Source organism: Histoplasma capsulatum (genome assembly GCF_000150115.1).
Source record: "Histoplasma capsulatum G186AR genomic scaffold supercont2.4, whole genome shotgun sequence".
NCBI classification, from domain to species: domain Eukaryota; kingdom Fungi; phylum Ascomycota; class Eurotiomycetes; order Onygenales; family Ajellomycetaceae; genus Histoplasma; species Histoplasma capsulatum.
In genome coordinates, this window is record NW_025544804.1 from 1,673,390 (window position 1) to 1,690,483 (window position 17,094).

Below are 17,094 nucleotides of genomic sequence, written 5' to 3' on the forward strand. Positions count from 1 at the left end.
TTCATTTTTATTTTTATGTTACTTTTCACCTTCTAACTTCCGATTGAAGTCTGGATTTGTCATTTCGTTGCTTAAGCGTAACTAAACAAACTACTTATATAAATATACCTGTCGCCCCTCCATGGGTGTGACAGGTCCTTTTCTACTTAGGGCGTGTGCTGAAGGGAGAATCGTTTGGCGTTGCTGTGTTGATTGTATAGAAAGTTTGTTTTCCCTTAAGGATGGTGAGAATATCGTTACAACTCTGTATCATGTAACCATCAATACAACAAATTTTCCTCTGATATATAATTTTAAGATGTGGCTATGAAAGAATCTCATTCGTTAAATCTGCTTTTGACAGCTATTTGTTAAGCTTGACGTTTGAAAATCTACATTCAATAGCAAGCCATAAAACGTCATATCATGTCTTGGAAACCATCATGGACGTGAATAAAACACAGTTTTTCCTCGTTTCAGTCATAATCCAAACATTATTTAGAGTTTTTGCATTTCGACCTACATGAATATGTTAGAAGATCGACTTTAAATAAAAAAAAAAAAATTGTTGGGTGAGGGAATGCTTACAAGATCAGTTGATTGAACCCAGCCTTCTTCCTCTTCGACGACTTCTCCCTCCTCGTCGACAATTGCTGGTTCTCTGAAAACACCTTCTTCATCGTCGCCGAAATACTTCTCGATATCTTCTTGGATATCACTGACAGAGATCTTTTCATCCTCAACGGTAAAGAGTACCTGGAGTTTCTTGATACCATAGCCAATGTCCTTCATTTTATCAGCGCTATATACAATGCCAGGTCTGGCCTCACGTTTATCTTCGTCCAGAGACAGTCCGTCATTTTGAGGAGGCCCAGCTTTTAGGAGGAACCTTTTGATTTCGTCCCGTAATTTTGTCATGGGGGTTCTACTGCCTGGTGGGGGATTGGTTAGCTGGAAGCATTTCCAAGAATGACCACGACCAAATAACTTACTGGCGGGTTTGATCTCGAGCGTAACAAAGGATTTGGCGATCTTCTGCTTCGAAGGCCGTTTCCTATACTCCGCAAGATTCTTTTCTCTTTGAGCAATGAGCTCTGCATCTTCGTCATCATCGCTGCCGAAAAGGTCCATGTCATCATCATCATCGTCATCCGCCGCGGCTTTCTTGCCGATCACGGGGATATCAGCAGAGCTAGGGCCAAACGAAGTGTACGACCGGGATGGATCACCCTTGAGGGCAGCGAATTCCGACTCGTACGAAGCAATGTGCTTATACCAACGGGCGACATGAGGGTATTTGACTGCGTCAGGGGCATTTTTGAATGCCTTGAATGTGACAACATCAGCTTGGGTGGGGGCATAGCTGAGTTTAGTTAGTATGTTTTGTTGTTGTTGAGAAAGCCTGTATCTTGGGTATGGCGGGGTAACAGACGGAAGGAAAAAGAATTCAGAAATGCGAATTCGCGTTGGGAGTAGTCATGCAGCGGTGTCTTAAGCCGCCTCATAAACACGGACCAATTTATTTTCATCATGAGAAAGGCAAGGAGGAATAACTGCAAGAGGAATAAGGATCAAAAGGGAATGAGATGACAGGACTTACCCTTCCACGTAGCTTCGGGTAGAAAAGAAGTGATTGGCAGCTTTTCATATCCAGGGTTTTTCAAGTCAGAATAAATACATTGAGGGGACAGGAGGGAAGACGAAAGGAGTACGTACTGGCAAGGCCAGATTCCGAAGAGAAATCAGTGAAACCCATTGTCAACAGGAGGGAGGCAGTAGCTCTGGAGCTGGCTGGGACACGATTGCAGGCGCTGTGGAGGGGCGATGAGGAGATGAGTTGAAGCAACACAAAACAAAAGAGGAGCCAAGGTTTTGTGGACAGCGGGACGAAAATTTTGCAGCAACGGGAAGGCTGGATGACTCAGCAGGCATGTGCGGGCTTACATGATCTGATCCGATCTGATCTCGCCGACAGTGTTTCTTCGAGAGCTTTTGAGAAATGCATGGATCCTCCTGGCTGTCGATGCTGCTGTCTATTAGGCAGTGGATATGATGCCTGTCGTCGTATTGAGTGTGCGATAGCCGGCCGTTTTCTTGCGCTCTTTCTCTCATAATTTGTGGCTATTTTCTTTTGTTTTCCTCTCATCTTCTGGGTAACAATGCAGCTGTTCAAGCGTCATGGCTACAGTCCTCGACTGCTCCGGGCTTCCGCCACAGGTGTGCGAACTCCAAGACCCACACAAGCCTCGATTTCCCGGGCTATATTATGCAGTCAATGGCCATCTTCTACCCGGATCACATACGGACCTCCATATTACCGGCTTCCTACTATCCGCCATTATGCCAACGGGAGGCCACACCCGCCGGGCGGAACACACCGTATGAATTTGGGTGGCGAACCGGAAAAGCCGGCTTTGGAGGCATATGGAGTCGATCTTACTGCTAGAGCAAAGGATGGGAAGCTGGACCCAGTCATTGGTAGAGATGGGGAAATCCAACGAACAATACAAATCCTTTCAAGGAGAACGAAGAATAACCCTGTCCTAATTGGTTCTGCCGGTACCGGCAAGACAGCTATCCTCGAAGGCCTTGCGCAGAGGATTGTCAGAGGCGACGTGCCAGAAAGCGTTAAGGATAAGCGTGTGATTGCTCTGGATTTAGGCCAACTTATTGCAGGCGCAAAATTCAGAGGTGATTTTGAAGAGCGATTGAAAAAAGTTCTGAAGGAGGTGGAGGATGCTCAAGGCGGAGTTATCCTTTTCGTGGATGAGCTGCACACACTACTCGGGCTTGGAAAGGCTGAGGGAAGCATTGATGCAAGCAATCTTCTCAAGCCGGCTTTATCGCGAGGTGAGCTGCAATGCTGCGGTGCTACGACATTGAACGAGTATCGGCAGATCGAAAAAGATGTTGCTTTAGCGCGACGGTTCCAGCCGATTCTCGTTGAAGAGCCATCAGTACCCGACACGATATCGATATTGAGAGGTATTAAAGAAAAGTATGAAGTTCACCATGGAGTAAGAATCACAGATGGCGCCCTTGTGGCTGCGGCCACATACAGCAACAGATATATAACGGATCGCTATCTACCGGACAAGGCAATTGATCTTGTGGACGAGGCCGCTTCTGCCCTTCGATTACAACAGGAGTCAAAACCCGATGCTATTCAAGAACTCGACAGGCAAATTATGACAATTCAAATCGAACTTGAATCTCTTCGCAAGGAAACCGATATTACCAGCAAAGAACGTCGGGAGAAATTAGAGGAACTTCTGAAAACAAAGCAAAACAAAGTTAAGGAGCTTACTGCTGTTTGGGAAAAGGAAAAAGCAGAGCTTGATACCATCAAACAGGCTAAAGAAGATTTGGAACGCGCGAGAGTTGAATTGGAGCTCGCTCAACGCCAAGGTAACTTCGCCAAGGCTAGCGAACTTCGATACTCTATAATTCCAGGACTTGAGAGCAAACTCCCCAAGGAGGGGTCTGAAACGGCAACAACCACTACTGCAGATGGCGAGGTTCTTCTTCATGATTCTGTGACAAGCGATGATATCGCTGCCGTGGTATCCCGTACCACGGGCATTCCGGTGAATAAGCTAATGGCCGGCGAGATCGAGAAACTCATCAATATGGAAGACACCTTGAGGCAATCGGTGCGTGGACAGGACGAAGCACTTTCTGCCGTCGCCAATGCCGTCCGCATGCAAAGGGCAGGGCTGAGTGGAGAAAATAAACCACTGGCATCGTTCATGTTTCTGGGCCCGACAGGAGTCGGCAAAACGGAGCTCTGCAAGAAGATGGCGGGTTTCCTGTTTTCGACCGAAACGGCAGTTTTACGTTTTGATATGAGCGAATTCCAAGAGAAACACACTGTTAGCCGCCTCATTGGCTCTCCTGCTGGATATGTTGGGTACGAAGATGCTGGTCAATTAACTGAAGCTGTCCGAAGGAAGCCTTACGCTGTATTGCTCTTCGACGAGTTTGAAAAAGCCCATCGTGATATATCAGCACTTCTCCTCCAGGTCCTAGACGAAGGCTTCCTCACTGATGCCCAGGGCCATAAGATCGACTTCCGGAATACTTTGATTGTTTTGACCTCCAATCTCGGTGCGGAGATGCTTGTTGCAGCAGACTCTTCCGTTGGGGAGGAGATCTCATCTGATATAAAAGCGGCTGTGATGTCCATTGTCCAGTCATCGTACCCTCCCGAATTTTTGAATAGGATCGATGAGTTCATCATTTTTAAGCGACTTTCGAAGCCTGCGCTTAGGGATATCGTAGACATCAGGTTACAGGAGCTTCAACAGAGGCTGGACGATCGAAGAATAACCCTGACGGTGGAGGATGACGTTAAAGATTGGCTTTGCGACAAAGGCTACGACCCTCGATATGGAGCTCGCCCATTAAATAGACTCATTTCAAAAGAAATCGGCAACCGTCTGGCGGATAAAATAATCAGGGGTGAGCTTGTCACTGGTCAGGGGGTGAGTGTCATTTTCAATGCTGACAAGTCTGGACTTGACATCGTATCTACAAAAGCGACGTAATGGTTTGTGCATTGCATGTATTAATGTTTCCGTCTTGTCTCCGTTTAACTACTCGTTACCATTGGGATATTGAAAGCAGCCCGCTTTTGGCGTAAAGTGGCATTTTGGTGAGCATTCTCTTTGTATCATATAACTTGTATGTACCATCACCTATCTTCCAAAATACTGCACCTAAACCCCACTCAATAATTTCGGATGATATCTCTTCTTCCAAAGTGCGCATTGTCTTCCTAGCCAAACCTGTGATATCAGTGCGATGTTCACGGGTTGGGTCCCAAGAGAGGTGTTTTCCAAATTGGGATATTCAAACCCCCTTGCGGCTCCTCTGTCTTCACTCCACCAGCTTTCTCGTGAGTGGCACCACGTTAAGTTTTGTATCTTCCACCCAAATCATGGCTCCATCTTCCTCAACAAGGAAGAGAGGAGGCCTCCATTCCTTTCGTAGCAACCGGCAGCACCGGCAACGAAGGCGCAACCAACGACCCTTTAACTCCAGTTCCAGCAGCAGACGCGACGGGATAGCATCGTCCGCGAGAGAATGCTCAGTTGTGGCGTATACCGAGAACTCGAATAGCGAAATATTAGACAGATTGAGCCAAATACAAGGCAATAGGGGCCAACAGGATCAGGATGATGAGAATGAAGAGCTGTGTCATATTGTGATGGCTATAGACATGAAGGAGACGGCCACTGTTGGTTGTTGTTATTATATTGCAGACGAGCAGAAGCTGTATCTTCTCGAGGACATTACCTCTGGGGGCCTTGAGGCAATTGAGGCGTGTAAGTTTTGTCTTATGTCTTTTTAAAAAAAAAAGATACTCTGCAGCCCGAAAATATTGCCGTGCCGCTCTGACTAGGCTTTTTATTTGGATTCAATAGTAAAACTTGATGTTAAACCAACGCTTGTTCTCCTATCAACCAGGGCCGATCAAAACACAAGCAGTTTTGGGCGAAATGGGCAAGATGGCCATACGGCGGACAATGGTGAATATTATTGTTCGCCTTGTTGCTACATTGCTAGACCGTCACTTACAATCTGCCCTTCAGATGACCAGTTCAAACTGCCTTATCACCTCGACGTCCGCCCAGTGCAGGAGTTCAATTTCGAGGGCGCAAAACTCAAACTTGCAAACCTTCGACCTGATACAAGTAGGGATGATACCCGATTCCTAGTGCCCGGTGACACTTTCTCGCCGAGCAGAAATGGAGACGAGAACGATTTAGGGTTTACTGATCATCAAGGAAAGCTACTACACCTTTCTGGCTCTATCGATCTGGATAACCATATTTCTATCGGGTGCGCCGGCGCTCTCATCACCCACCTACAGAGAAAACGAGCAGCGGAATGCCTAGCAAGGGAGGGCGCTGGGGACAAGTTGTTGAACATTAAATCTGTTGAAATGAGGACTCTAAAGGATACAATGTAAGGCCATTTCTGTATAAAAATTGATATTAATCTTTCCATACTAATGTGCGTTGAAGGTTTGTTAATACCGATACGCTCACTTCACTCCAAATAATCCAATCGGAGTCTCATCCAAATGTATTCAACCAAGGGCCGGGTAAGAACTCCCCTGGAGCCAAAGAGAGCCTTTCAATATATGGCCTATTCCACCATTTTGCTAGGACACCGCAAGGGAGGGCTCGTCTAAGGCAAAGATTTCTCCGTCCCAGCACGGATGAAACTCACATAAAGGAGGGACATGACTTTATCAGCACATACCTACGTCCCGATAACAGTGAGGCCATTGAAAAACTCACCAAGAGTTTGAAAGGGATCAAGAATTTGCGCCCAGTGATGGTCCATGTACAAAAGGGTATCAGTTCCGGAAATGCAAAGTTCAAAGCGTTCAAGAGTGGAGTTTGGGCAACGCTGTTGGAGGTCTGTATTTGGAATTGTGGCATGTGGGTACATGCAATCATTGCTAATCTAGAGTTTGCAGTTCGCTTTCCATGCTATCGACGTACATGAGACGATACGGACGGTGTCAGGGGTGGAGAATTTGGATTTGCATTTGAAGGTGAGAATTTCTCAGGGCCATGTAAGAATTAGCTAAATATTCCTAAATAGGCACTTGAGAAGCTAGACGTGACTGTCCTACACCAGGTTGGAAGAATAATCCATGAAACGGTGAGAAGAACTTCTAGTATACACAGGAGTAATGGCTTCATTTCTGATCTGTAGCAGGTCGATTTACAAAGCTCGATTGAAGAGCACCGGACTGTGGTTAAGCCGAAAGTGGACCCCGAGCTGGACGATCTGAAAGAGACGTATAATGGCTTAGACAGCTTGCTCAACCAAGTAGCCATAAATATTGCTGGTACTATCCCTAGTAAGCTTAGTAACGATGTTAACGTCATTTACTTTCCCCAACTTGGGTTCAACATTGCTATGCCATTGGATGAAAGAGGTCGCCCTGTTTACGATGGCGGAGAGCAACCGTGGGAACAGGTATTTACCACAGAAAATAGAGTATATTTCAAGGATTTCCGTATGCGGGAGATGGATGAGAGATTTGGAGACATCTATGGCCTTATTTGTGGTAAAAATCCCCGAGGCTGCAGTCTCTATCAAATTCTTATCAGGTCTCAGAAAAGGAAATTGAAATTGTGTACGAGATGGCGCAAAATATACTTCAGCACGAAAAAATGCTTGTGGAGGCTTCTGATATATGTGGAGAAATAGACAGGTATGCCTCAGTGCTGCACTTTCCGGCATTATCTGACAGATTACCAGTCTTCTGGCTCTTACGCAGGGGGCCAGTTTATACAAGCTTGTACGACCGCAGATGATGCAACACAACAGTATCGTAATTAAGGGCGGACGGTGAATGCAATACCTTAGCTCTTTAGTGGTCATACAGCAACTGACTCAATATAGACATCTTTTGCACGAAGTTACCGTTCCTACGTTTATCCCAAACGATACTTTAATCGTCGGCGGAAATGGAAGGGAAAGATCCCCTCCAAACACATCCTCTCTATCACTAGACACTTCAGTTGGGGTTACTGACACTGAGGGACCGAGCATGATACTACTGACTGGACCCAATTACTCCGGCAAAAGTGTTTATTTGAAACAGGTTTGCTCCTATATCAAGCAACATGAGATATGAATTGAGCTGATAGTTCGCATATAGGTAGCCTTAATTGTCTACATGGCCCACATCGGGAGGTACTACGCAGCCCTGAGCCTCCTACCTTAACCTTATCATAAACTAACCTCGATGTAAAGTTTTGTCCCTGCGGAAACTGCCAAAATTGGCATCACGGATAAAATATTGACACGAATTACAACAAGAGAAACTGTTTCCAAGGCAAGATCTTATATTTGGAGGAACATAATTTCTCAATATGCTCATTTCAAATAGGCCCAAAGCTCCTTTATGATTGACCTACAGCAGGTATCCTTCGCGTTAGTCCTTGCAACAGAACGCAGCCTGGTGATAATCGATGAATTTGGCAAGGGAACGGAATCAACTGGTTTACCTCTTCCTAACTCTTGTTTGCTTTGGGCACTCTATTAGAAAGCTATGTCTAATATAATGCGCTATACGGAGTAGATGGTGCCGGTCTCGCTTGCGGGCTGTTCGAATATTTACTCAGTCAAGGTGAGAAGAGGCCAAAGGTACTTGCCGCAACGCATTTCCATGAGATATTCGAGAACGGGTTTCTACCCCCAAGGAAAGAGCTTGGTTTTGGGTATATGGAGGTGCAAATAGATCCGGCTGCGAGAGACATGGAGAATGAGGTCACTTATCTATACAAGTTGCGTACCCCTCCCCTGTATTATTATTATTATATTTTAGTAGTTAGCGTTGAAAGGTGGCATTAATCACTAATGCAGCTATGCAACCTAGTTTCCGATCTGGACGGAGCAATGCGAGTTTTGGGACAAAGTAAGTTTGTCTTCAAATTAAGTATCCGAACTCATTGGTTAATCCCTCTACTCCCCCTGGTTTTGCTAACGGAAACCTCACCAGCTGTGCGTTGTTAAGTGGCATCGATCCAGCCATAATCTCGAGAGCAAACGAGATTGGCACCCTCGCTGCCCGTGGTGAAGATCTGGTCGTCATTTGCGCAAAGATGTCTGTGGACGAAATAGAGGAGCTTGGAGCAGCGGTAAGCGACTATTCAAAATTGTTTTTGGGCACGGGGTTTTCCCGTTGATGCTAAAGATAGATTCTATGCAGGAGAGTATGGCCAGGAGGTTCCTTGGAGCGGATTTTTCACATCAACCTAATAATTCCGGTGTCGATAGTGGGGATAACAATGAACGACCAGAAGTTTTACTGGAAAATATCATTGGTGAGGGTTATGGCAACACGGTAGTAATAGGATGAGGCTGGGAGGGTTGGAGAATGAAGCGTGTGATTCCCATACTGTATCAATATTTCTGCCATTCTACCAGGGGGTTCAAATACACCCATACATTATAGCCAAAATTTGGCTGAGAATTTACAACAAAGTGATATAACTGACTACGAGGATGTATTTTATTTCTAAAGTCAGTCCAGAGTTGCAACATAATTAACACATATATCATCTATTAAAAGTGCATTTCCAAATTTCAGCAGAGAATCATTCTATAACCTCATCATACTCAAAGTTGGTGGTATATTGTTTTATCTATCCAGTAGTACAAACAGAGGAGCCCATAAGAAAACCAACACCAACCCTTCATCTATGAGGAAAAACCAATCATCCCTCGTTGATTTGACATAAAATTATAATTTCACACTCCTAACCAAGTTGGTCTTGATACCAGTAAGCTCCCCACCATACCCACCACGCTTTTCACCACCTTTATAAACCTGACGAATACTGCCCAACTTTTTCTTCTTCTCCTCATATTTCTTCTTCTTCTTAACCCTTGGATTCCGCACATCCTTACTCCGCCTCGGCGTCAACCCTTTATTCTTCGCGATCGCATAGGTAATGGCCCGTTTGCCATCTTCCCCGATGGCCTCCTCGACTTCAAACCGCACTCCTTCCCGCGCAGCCGCAGCATGCTCGTCAGCAAGTTTCTTCTTATCTGCCTTTTTCTGCTTTGACCGTGCAGCAACCATATCATAGTAGTCGTCTGAATCTGAGTCCGCGCTGCTCTTATTATTGTTCTTATTATTATTGTTGTCTCCTCGTACCTCGCTCGCAAGACGACGATCCTCGTCGTCGCTATCTCCGCCAAGCGCGTGGAGATCATCCGGCGTGCGTTGACCCCTCTTCTCAGCCTGGGCATTGAGACGGGCTTGACGGTCCTTCAGCCGCTCCCGGTATGGTAAGTCTGTATCACCGCCAGCATCACGGCCAGCAGCACCGCGTTTGTTGGATTTCTGTGCGATTTGTGAGGTATAGAAGCGTAGGGATTTTTTCTTCTTGGCTTTTTCTTCAGCTTCGAGGGTGTCGAGGGCCGCTTCGTCGCCGAAGTCCGAATCGTCGTCCTTTGATGTGGATTTTTGAGCATGCTTGGATGTTCTTTTGGTTGATTGGGCATTAAGTAAAGTTGAAAGGTCGGCCAACTCAGCCTCGGTCTGGCGTAGTTTCTCAGCTCGTTTCTTTTCTGAGAGTACTTTGGCATCTTCCGCGGCCTTCTGGGCTTTGGTTCTTTTAGATTTGGAGACCGGTGTGGGTTCGAAGGGTTTCTCATTCACCCCGGCGATTTTCGTGGCTGGTGCTGACAGAGATGATGTTTGGTCGTTATCAATGCTATAATATGATTCCATTTCAGAATCCTCAATTTCTTGTGCATCCTTCACTTCCTCCCATTGCTTCTTACAGTTGATTAGGGTTTCCATGATTGGATGTTCTCTTAGCTCAGCAGGGGACATTGCGAGGCGCGTTTCTCCGTTTCTTGAAGGGGATGTCAGGAGAAAGAAGTACATGCTGATAGCGCCTAGATAGGCAGAAAGAGTACGGAATTTAATCACTGGTAGCGGAACATGGTCACCACCGACTTGATGTGACAAACCTCTGCCATTCACAGAATTCTCTGCATTTTGTGCTGCAACTGCAAATTCCTCATGCAGGTGTTGAAGAGAGAGAAAGTCTTTCGAAAGAGGTTCGAATTCAGGGTATCGTTGCTTCACAATCTTCCGTCGTTCGTCGACACTCATATCGTCTGTCACCTGCAGCTCAGGTAAAGCCTCTATGACGACATTGTTCTCGCCTTCTCGGCCATGTTCACCATCATTGACAGAGGTGGCCCATTCGCTCTCATCGAATCCAAAATCCGCTTCATTCATCGCTTGTAGTCGCTGTTGTTGGATCTTTTTGGCTTCAGCTTCCTCCTCAAATGCGTCTGCCTCTGTTTCGATAACGTCGGCATCGTAGTAATCTTTCTTCGATGAACCCCATCCTTTCATGCCTTCATCCTCTTCTCCCTTTCCCTCCTCCTCGTCGTCATCATCAACCGGAGTGGCAGCATTGAAGGGACGTAGCTTTGACTTCTTCAGTGTAGATGGTCCGGAATCACTATCCTTCTCTTCCTCGACATCAACATCGTCATCGTCAAAACCTTCGTCGTCTGTAGATTCGGATTGATACCCAAGCACTTCTTCATCGGAGAGTACAAAAAATTCCTCTACAAACACCATGTTAATAAATATGGAAGAATGGGTCATCAGCGAAAGAGGGGGTTTAATGATTTACCTTGCTCTGCTAATTTACGCCTCCTCTTTGCCTCGGGGGCTTCTTCCAAGAGAATGCGATCCCGACTCTGTTCAAATTCATCCTCCGAATCGGCGAACCTGGAATCCGCTTCAAATCTGGAGGTTTGATCCGGACCGCTCTGCTTCGCGGATGAGAGCTTGCCGGCTTTTCTTTTCTTGCCCATTGGTGCAAGGGCTGCCTGGGATGGCCAGCAGATAGGTGGTTGAATGCGCCAGTAAGCTGCTGCTGGAATTGGCGACTCCCCGAAGATTTCCTCTTTTGCATGGTCGAATTTAAAAAATGGACTTCGGGATATCTTGGCACGAACTCCGACTCAATAACCACGCTAGTCTCGATTTGGGACACGATTTAAAACTCCCTGGACAGGGATTTCTCCATCTCCTGACGAACCCTGGCACCCTGAACCGGATTTGTACCTACCCGAAAGTGCGAATGGAGAAAGCCTCCACTCCAATCGCATTGCACGACGAATTATTTCACTTAATTGGGATCGCTGTTGGAAAAATTCTTATGAAGAATAAATACTAGAAACAGGCAGGCCAAGCACTTTTTTACATAGAACGGCGTATCTCATAGGCATGTATCTTATGATGTATATACTATATATATTAACATTGCTCGGTTGTTAACATTAACATTTCTTGCGTTGCAGGCAGAAATAAGCAGTTGGATATTGAACGTGGTGGGAAGAACCAACGCCTCCCAGAACGCCCTTTCCTCGTCGTGCGTCGCCGTCCGATTCCTTCTCCGCGATGCCGGATTTACGCGCCACTCTGCTATCCCTCTCCCCAGTGGGCTCTGATGTTTCGTTGTCAAAACCCCAGCTAGTCGCTTCAGTCATTCTTTTGATAGTATCCCTATGCTTAGCCGTCAGTATGCGTAACTTCTACAAGACCACAAATGAGTTCGTTGTGGAGAGGAAGGTTTGTATTTGGATCGAATTTCGTTAATCTTTTCGTTTGCTTTTGTTCCCAGTAGCTGACGCTGATGGCGTATATAGATGGCGGTTGTTACGGGTGGTTCGGATGGCATGGGCAAAAGTGTCGCTATGGAGTTAGCCAAAAAAGGGGCCAGTGTAACAATCGTCGGCCGCGATGTGAACAAGTTACAAGCTGTCTATGAAGCCATGAAGGTAGGCTCGTTCCTGCTTGATACATTATCATTGTCTCCGAAAAGACAGTATTGGTGACGCGAAAACCAACGGTTAGACATTCGCCCCTCCTATGTGCGATCAGAAATTTCACTGGATCAAAGCCGATTTGACCGACCCCAAGGAATCTGAACGTGTCATGGACGAAGTTACCGAGTTCAACGACGGAGTGTATCCCGATATTGTCTGGTGCTGCGTTGGACAGTGTTTGCCTGGGTTCTTCCTCCATTCTTCTCTTGAGACCTTGAGAGCGCAGATGGACACCAATTTTTGGACCTCAGCATATACTGCAAGAGCTATTATGAAGCGGTGGCTAGCTCCGGCCTCTACTGGTCAATCTCCGGAACAGCCACCTCGTCGTCATTTGATCTTTACTAGCTCCACTGCATGCTTTGTCCCGGTGGCTGGGTACGCGCCATACGCGCCAGCAAAAGCAGCCCTACGCGCTCTCGCGGATGCCTTGACTTCTGAGATCGAGATTTATAATGGCTCCCGAAGAAACCCGTCCCTCAACGCTCCTGCTGCGGATGTGAGAACTCATATCGTCTTCCCGATGGGAATTTTGAGCCCTGGATTTGTCCATGAACAGAGAATGAAGCCTGCCGTGACAAAACACCTTGAAGAGTCTGACAAGCCACAAACACCAGACGAAGTTGCCGCGATTTCTATCAGGGGGCTCGAAAGAGGCCAATACATGATTACAACAATGGCGGTAGGCACGATCATGAAAGCAAATTCAATGGGGGGTAGTTATAGGAACAACGCCATTTTCGACACTTTAGCCACCTGGATGAGCAGTCTTATTTTCCTTCAGGTTGTTCCGGACTTGAGAGGGAGGGCCTTTCGATGGGGCCGAGTAAACGGCATTCCCAAGAAAGGGGAAGACAATAGCTTGGCACCTCAACCCGTGATGGGAGACTGTGTCGACGGGGAGTAAAAGTGATAGAACTCTGTAGCACTTGCCCTATGCCTAACATCCTCTTTTCCTATTAGACACTAGCACGCCATTTCCTATGCATCAATAATAACAATTCCTTCCTTTTTACTTCTGCCATTAATGTTCCTTGTGAATAATTATCTGTTTGTTGCGGAGTTGTGGGATACGGTCCTCTGCTTTCTCACTTACCTGAGTCACCTCTATAAAACCATTCTTCTAGAAAAAATGCATATACAAAAGGGTCATATGCAAGGTAGTCAATTTCATCACCATCAGATGACACCGAGCCCTAATATTGAAAAGAATACTAGTAAGCTTTCTACTCTTTCACTCTATTAGACCACGATACTGGAGTTCAGTGAGAAGATCTTGGTGCTAATGCTTGTCAGCCAACCCTGGTTTTCGGGTGGTTTAAAAAAGCTTGAGCGTGGTTCAAACCCACATGGTTCAAAGTTGATCAGGGTTCAAAAATTGCACACACATAATTTTTTGAACCACGACCAACTTTAATTTCACTAAAACACCACCTAGATGATCATTAATCATCCTCTAGGAGGGATTTTTTGATTTTTCTCGTGCTCTAACCCCCTAACTAACCCCCTTACTTACCCCCGTAACCTTCTATCCCCTAATCTAATCCCTAACCCACCCCTAATTCTACAGTGTTGGGGTGGTAATTAAATCACATGATCAGAGTGGGTTAAAATTGGAACCACGTTCGACTGTGCCCTGTTGAGTCCCTGAACTTTAATCATTGCCAGAGCTCAAAACATAGCATCGATTCATTTTCACAATATTCCTAATGCCGCTCTCGATCTTCTTACCACTCTGAACAAAGGATGATGGATTGGTTAGGTCAGGTTTGAAGGTTAGGTATGAGGATTAGATTTGAGGTTTGATTGAAGAGCTCGGGTAGGAGAAAACCCACATTCTGATAGAGGTGGAAGGTTTGCGAGCGCAGCACTGCTTAAATAGGTGTGGTCACCAGCACATTCAGCCTATCGACTTTCCAAGGCTCTGTGCAATTTGGGAGCCCTGTTCAACTCTGATCTTGCCATGGCTCAAGGTTGAAGCCCCACCAAGGGCTATTCCCGGCCGAAAATCCAAGCCCTATTCAGTTTTTTTGATGTCTATTCCACTGTACGCCGACCGCGCGAACACAGAAAATATTTAATATCCTCTTCTAATCATACCTATGAAGGAACCCCATACGATGCTAATTCTCCCCCTCTGAATCTGTTCGAAGTCACTTATGTGATGGGCTTGATGGCAGCTGCATGGGCGATTCTTAGGACTAAAAACGCCACCGAACTCCACATTATCCAAATGCTAAGCCGTATAAGGAAGTCCACGCGGTCTCAGAGCTTTGGGTCAGTATAAAAAGTGTAGTTCATTCAAAACCCTAAAATGGACATCTTTAGCATCAACATTTATTTTCTCCAATAAATCAAGAAGACAATGCTTTTATTTTATTAATTTCATGGAAAAAATAACTTTTGTTATGCTCTCTACTCCAATCTACTCCATAAAAACCTTGAAGAAAGGGTGGATAAAAATACTAGTATTGTATAAATGGATTGATCTTTATAGTACTAGTATCTAGTATCTTTTTCTATGTGTCTTTACAAGTATATAAAGATACCTGTTTCGATAAATATAGCTCTTCTATTTTTAGTAAACAGAGGCACGAGTAGGTTATGTCTACTCCATTTGATACCTTTCTTTATATTTTGAACCAACTTCTTCTATTACCCAAGTCCAATATCCATATCTATTAAATATCTGCCCCAAACACACTGTATGGAGCTGGATGGTTGAGCTTCAAATGTAGTTGGGCGGCCAAAGAGGGACGATCTGCGACTCAACCTGGAACGGAGAGCACTTACAGGACTCCTACTCAACCCCGTCTATTTCAACTTCAAACCCCTCCTCATCTTTTGCGCTTGATGCAAACTTGAGCTCAATTACTGCCGTCCAGAGTTCGTAGTTACATCCCAAATAAAAATGAAGCTGCTCATCATCTTCGGTTTTCTTACCCTTACCGCTTGGGCCTTGCATCCCCTCTCCCCGCAGGACCAAGGGGACCAAACAGTCATTACCGTCAACGAATTAGCTGAAGGCACCAATGACGACAACTTCTATGGTACCAACCCCGTGGATGGATGCTGGGAGACCCTCGACTGCTCCCTAACCGAAATCGAAGCCATGTCTATGCCCAGCCGGCTCGAATTTGTCAAGTACATGAGCACCTGGCGCCTGGATGTGTTGCAGTCTTCGGATCAATTCCACATCTTTGAAGCGACCATCGCCTTCTTCATGAGGAAGGATATCGGTACCCCAGGTTCGTGGTTGTCACTTGTGCATGCTGCGTGTGTCGAGGCGCTGCAGAGGGGCGCGGCCATGTCTCTGGGCATTTCAAATAATCCCGCTGGGAATCCTGCGAGTGAGAAGTGGGCAGACTTTTTCAATCAAAGGAAGCATGGGAGGCTTACGGATCGGAGTGTATGATTGCCCTTCCCCCTCCCCCCTCGGGCGCTTGATAGTCTAGTTTCCGGGGGTTTCATATATCGCAAATCAAGGAAGACGGCTAACAATGGTATCTATCTCTCCCTCACGGTTTGTCGTGAGTAGGCCCACGACTTATCTTGGGCGATTGCAGAACAAACTGCTGTTGACTATGGCATTCGCCGCGCTGACTCATCGCCTTATATCGACAAGCCCTCTGCGCGCATTCTACGCTGGATGCAATTCTCGCGCATATACAGAACAGTCATGCAGTACCGCCGTACGATCTTGTGGCTTATAAAAATGTATGTCCCCCGGTCCCCCCTTCCCCCAGCCGCACCATAAATAAGGATAAAATAGACTAACTAGTCTACCACTATCCTCTCAAATATTTTATAGGGGATTCTCCACAACCCCCTCCGTGCCCATTGCCGCGGAAGCTTTTCTAGACTGGGTCACGGACGTTACAGACGCAACCTCTACCAACTTCCTCGCCGAAATGGCTTGGAGCCTATCCTCGCTAGGGCTATCACAGGATGGAGTTGACCCCGTCGCTGACTCTGAAGTGATGTTGAAGATCATCACAGAGTTTTGGGGTGCATTTCAATTGAGGCGCCGAGATGAAGGTACAGCGGAAGAATGCATTTCACTACGGAAATAGACCGGATCTTTTACCCCAGGGTTTTTCAAAGACGGGGTTGGGTGTGGTTATGTGTGGGAGGAAGGATACTTGATGTGGATGTGGTAGGATGTCATCGAGGGAGAAATAAAACACGGTGAAGAGAGAGGATAGAAGAAGAGTGCCGTTTATATATAATGTGTAGCTTAATATATCGGTGAGTGATGTGATATGAACCAAATTAATCCGGCAGATGATGGTGATGCATGAATGTAGTTCGATATCGAAGGTTTTTATTTTTATCAGTGAGTTCCAAGTGTTTTTTAACAAAAGTACGCTTCGTGATGCTATTCTTCAGTGGGGGATATCACAAATTAAAGTGCACCAATATCCCTTCCTCGCATTAGCAAACGATAGTTCAGTTATATAAGCATAATTGTAGTAACTAGTTATATGCACATCTATCGGTTTCATTGATTTTGACCCACACTAAGAATTTAAATTGAAACTTCAATCTTTGGCTTTGGCCGCGTGTTTAGAGGCATTGACCACCTACGAAAGTTTATTGAATATCTCGTTGATGAAGAAGCTCAAAATTTTTTAGTGTAATTTTAAACTTTTGACAGCCGCTTCTGTAACTAGTGTGCCGTACTGACATCAGCTAAGGAAAAAGGGCCAGCCCTATTCG

At 45.8% G+C, this 17,094-nt stretch overlaps 6 protein-coding genes across 6 annotated transcripts; 4 read left to right on the plus strand and 2 right to left on the minus strand.

Annotated features, from left to right (window-relative positions):
- Positions 1-255: 255 nt before the first annotated feature.
- Positions 256-1,735, minus strand: HCBG_03596 (elongation factor 1-beta; the record flags this gene model as incomplete). The annotated part of the gene is made up of 5 exons (XM_045430645.1): positions 256-498; positions 568-911; positions 972-1,342; positions 1,580-1,619; positions 1,696-1,735. The coding sequence occupies 5 exons, from the start codon at positions 1,733-1,735 to the stop codon at positions 478-480; spliced, it is 816 nt and encodes a 271-aa protein (XP_045288788.1).
- A 259-nt stretch (positions 1,736-1,994) lies between these two features.
- Positions 1,995-4,526, plus strand: HCBG_03597 (heat shock protein; the record flags this gene model as incomplete). The annotated part of the gene is made up of 1 exon (XM_045430646.1): positions 1,995-4,526. The coding sequence occupies one exon, from the start codon at positions 2,139-2,141 to the stop codon at positions 4,524-4,526; it is 2,388 nt and encodes a 795-aa protein (XP_045288789.1).
- A 392-nt stretch (positions 4,527-4,918) lies between these two features.
- On the plus strand, positions 4,919-8,869 carry HCBG_03598 (mismatch repair protein; the record flags this gene model as incomplete). The annotated part of the gene is made up of 13 exons (XM_045430647.1): positions 4,919-5,306; positions 5,406-5,949; positions 6,009-6,408; positions 6,470-6,547; positions 6,598-6,657; positions 6,715-6,978; positions 7,283-7,353; positions 7,408-7,609; positions 7,898-8,009; positions 8,090-8,312; positions 8,387-8,425; positions 8,525-8,648; positions 8,720-8,869. The coding sequence occupies 13 exons, from the start codon at positions 4,919-4,921 to the stop codon at positions 8,867-8,869; spliced, it is 2,655 nt and encodes an 884-aa protein (XP_045288790.1).
- Positions 8,870-9,253: 384 nt separating this feature from the next.
- On the minus strand, positions 9,254-11,358 carry HCBG_03599 (Sas10/Utp3 family protein; the record flags this gene model as incomplete). The annotated part of the gene is made up of 2 exons (XM_045430648.1): positions 9,254-11,106; positions 11,175-11,358. 2 exons carry the CDS (start codon positions 11,356-11,358, stop codon positions 9,254-9,256), a joined length of 2,037 nt encoding a protein of 678 aa, XP_045288791.1.
- A 589-nt stretch (positions 11,359-11,947) lies between these two features.
- On the plus strand, positions 11,948-13,615 carry HCBG_03600 (3-ketodihydrosphingosine reductase tsc10; the record flags this gene model as incomplete). Its single annotated transcript, XM_045430649.1, has 2 exons — positions 11,948-12,118; positions 12,404-13,615. The coding sequence occupies 2 exons, from the start codon at positions 11,948-11,950 to the stop codon at positions 13,280-13,282; spliced, it is 1,050 nt and encodes a 349-aa protein (XP_045288792.1).
- Positions 13,616-15,286: 1,671 nt separating this feature from the next.
- HCBG_03601 (uncharacterized protein) lies at positions 15,287-16,448 on the plus strand (the record flags this gene model as incomplete). Its single annotated transcript, XM_045430650.1, has 3 exons — positions 15,287-15,725; positions 15,942-16,092; positions 16,187-16,448. 3 exons carry the CDS (start codon positions 15,287-15,289, stop codon positions 16,446-16,448), a joined length of 852 nt encoding a protein of 283 aa, XP_045288793.1.
- Positions 16,449-17,094: the final 646 nt, after the last annotated feature.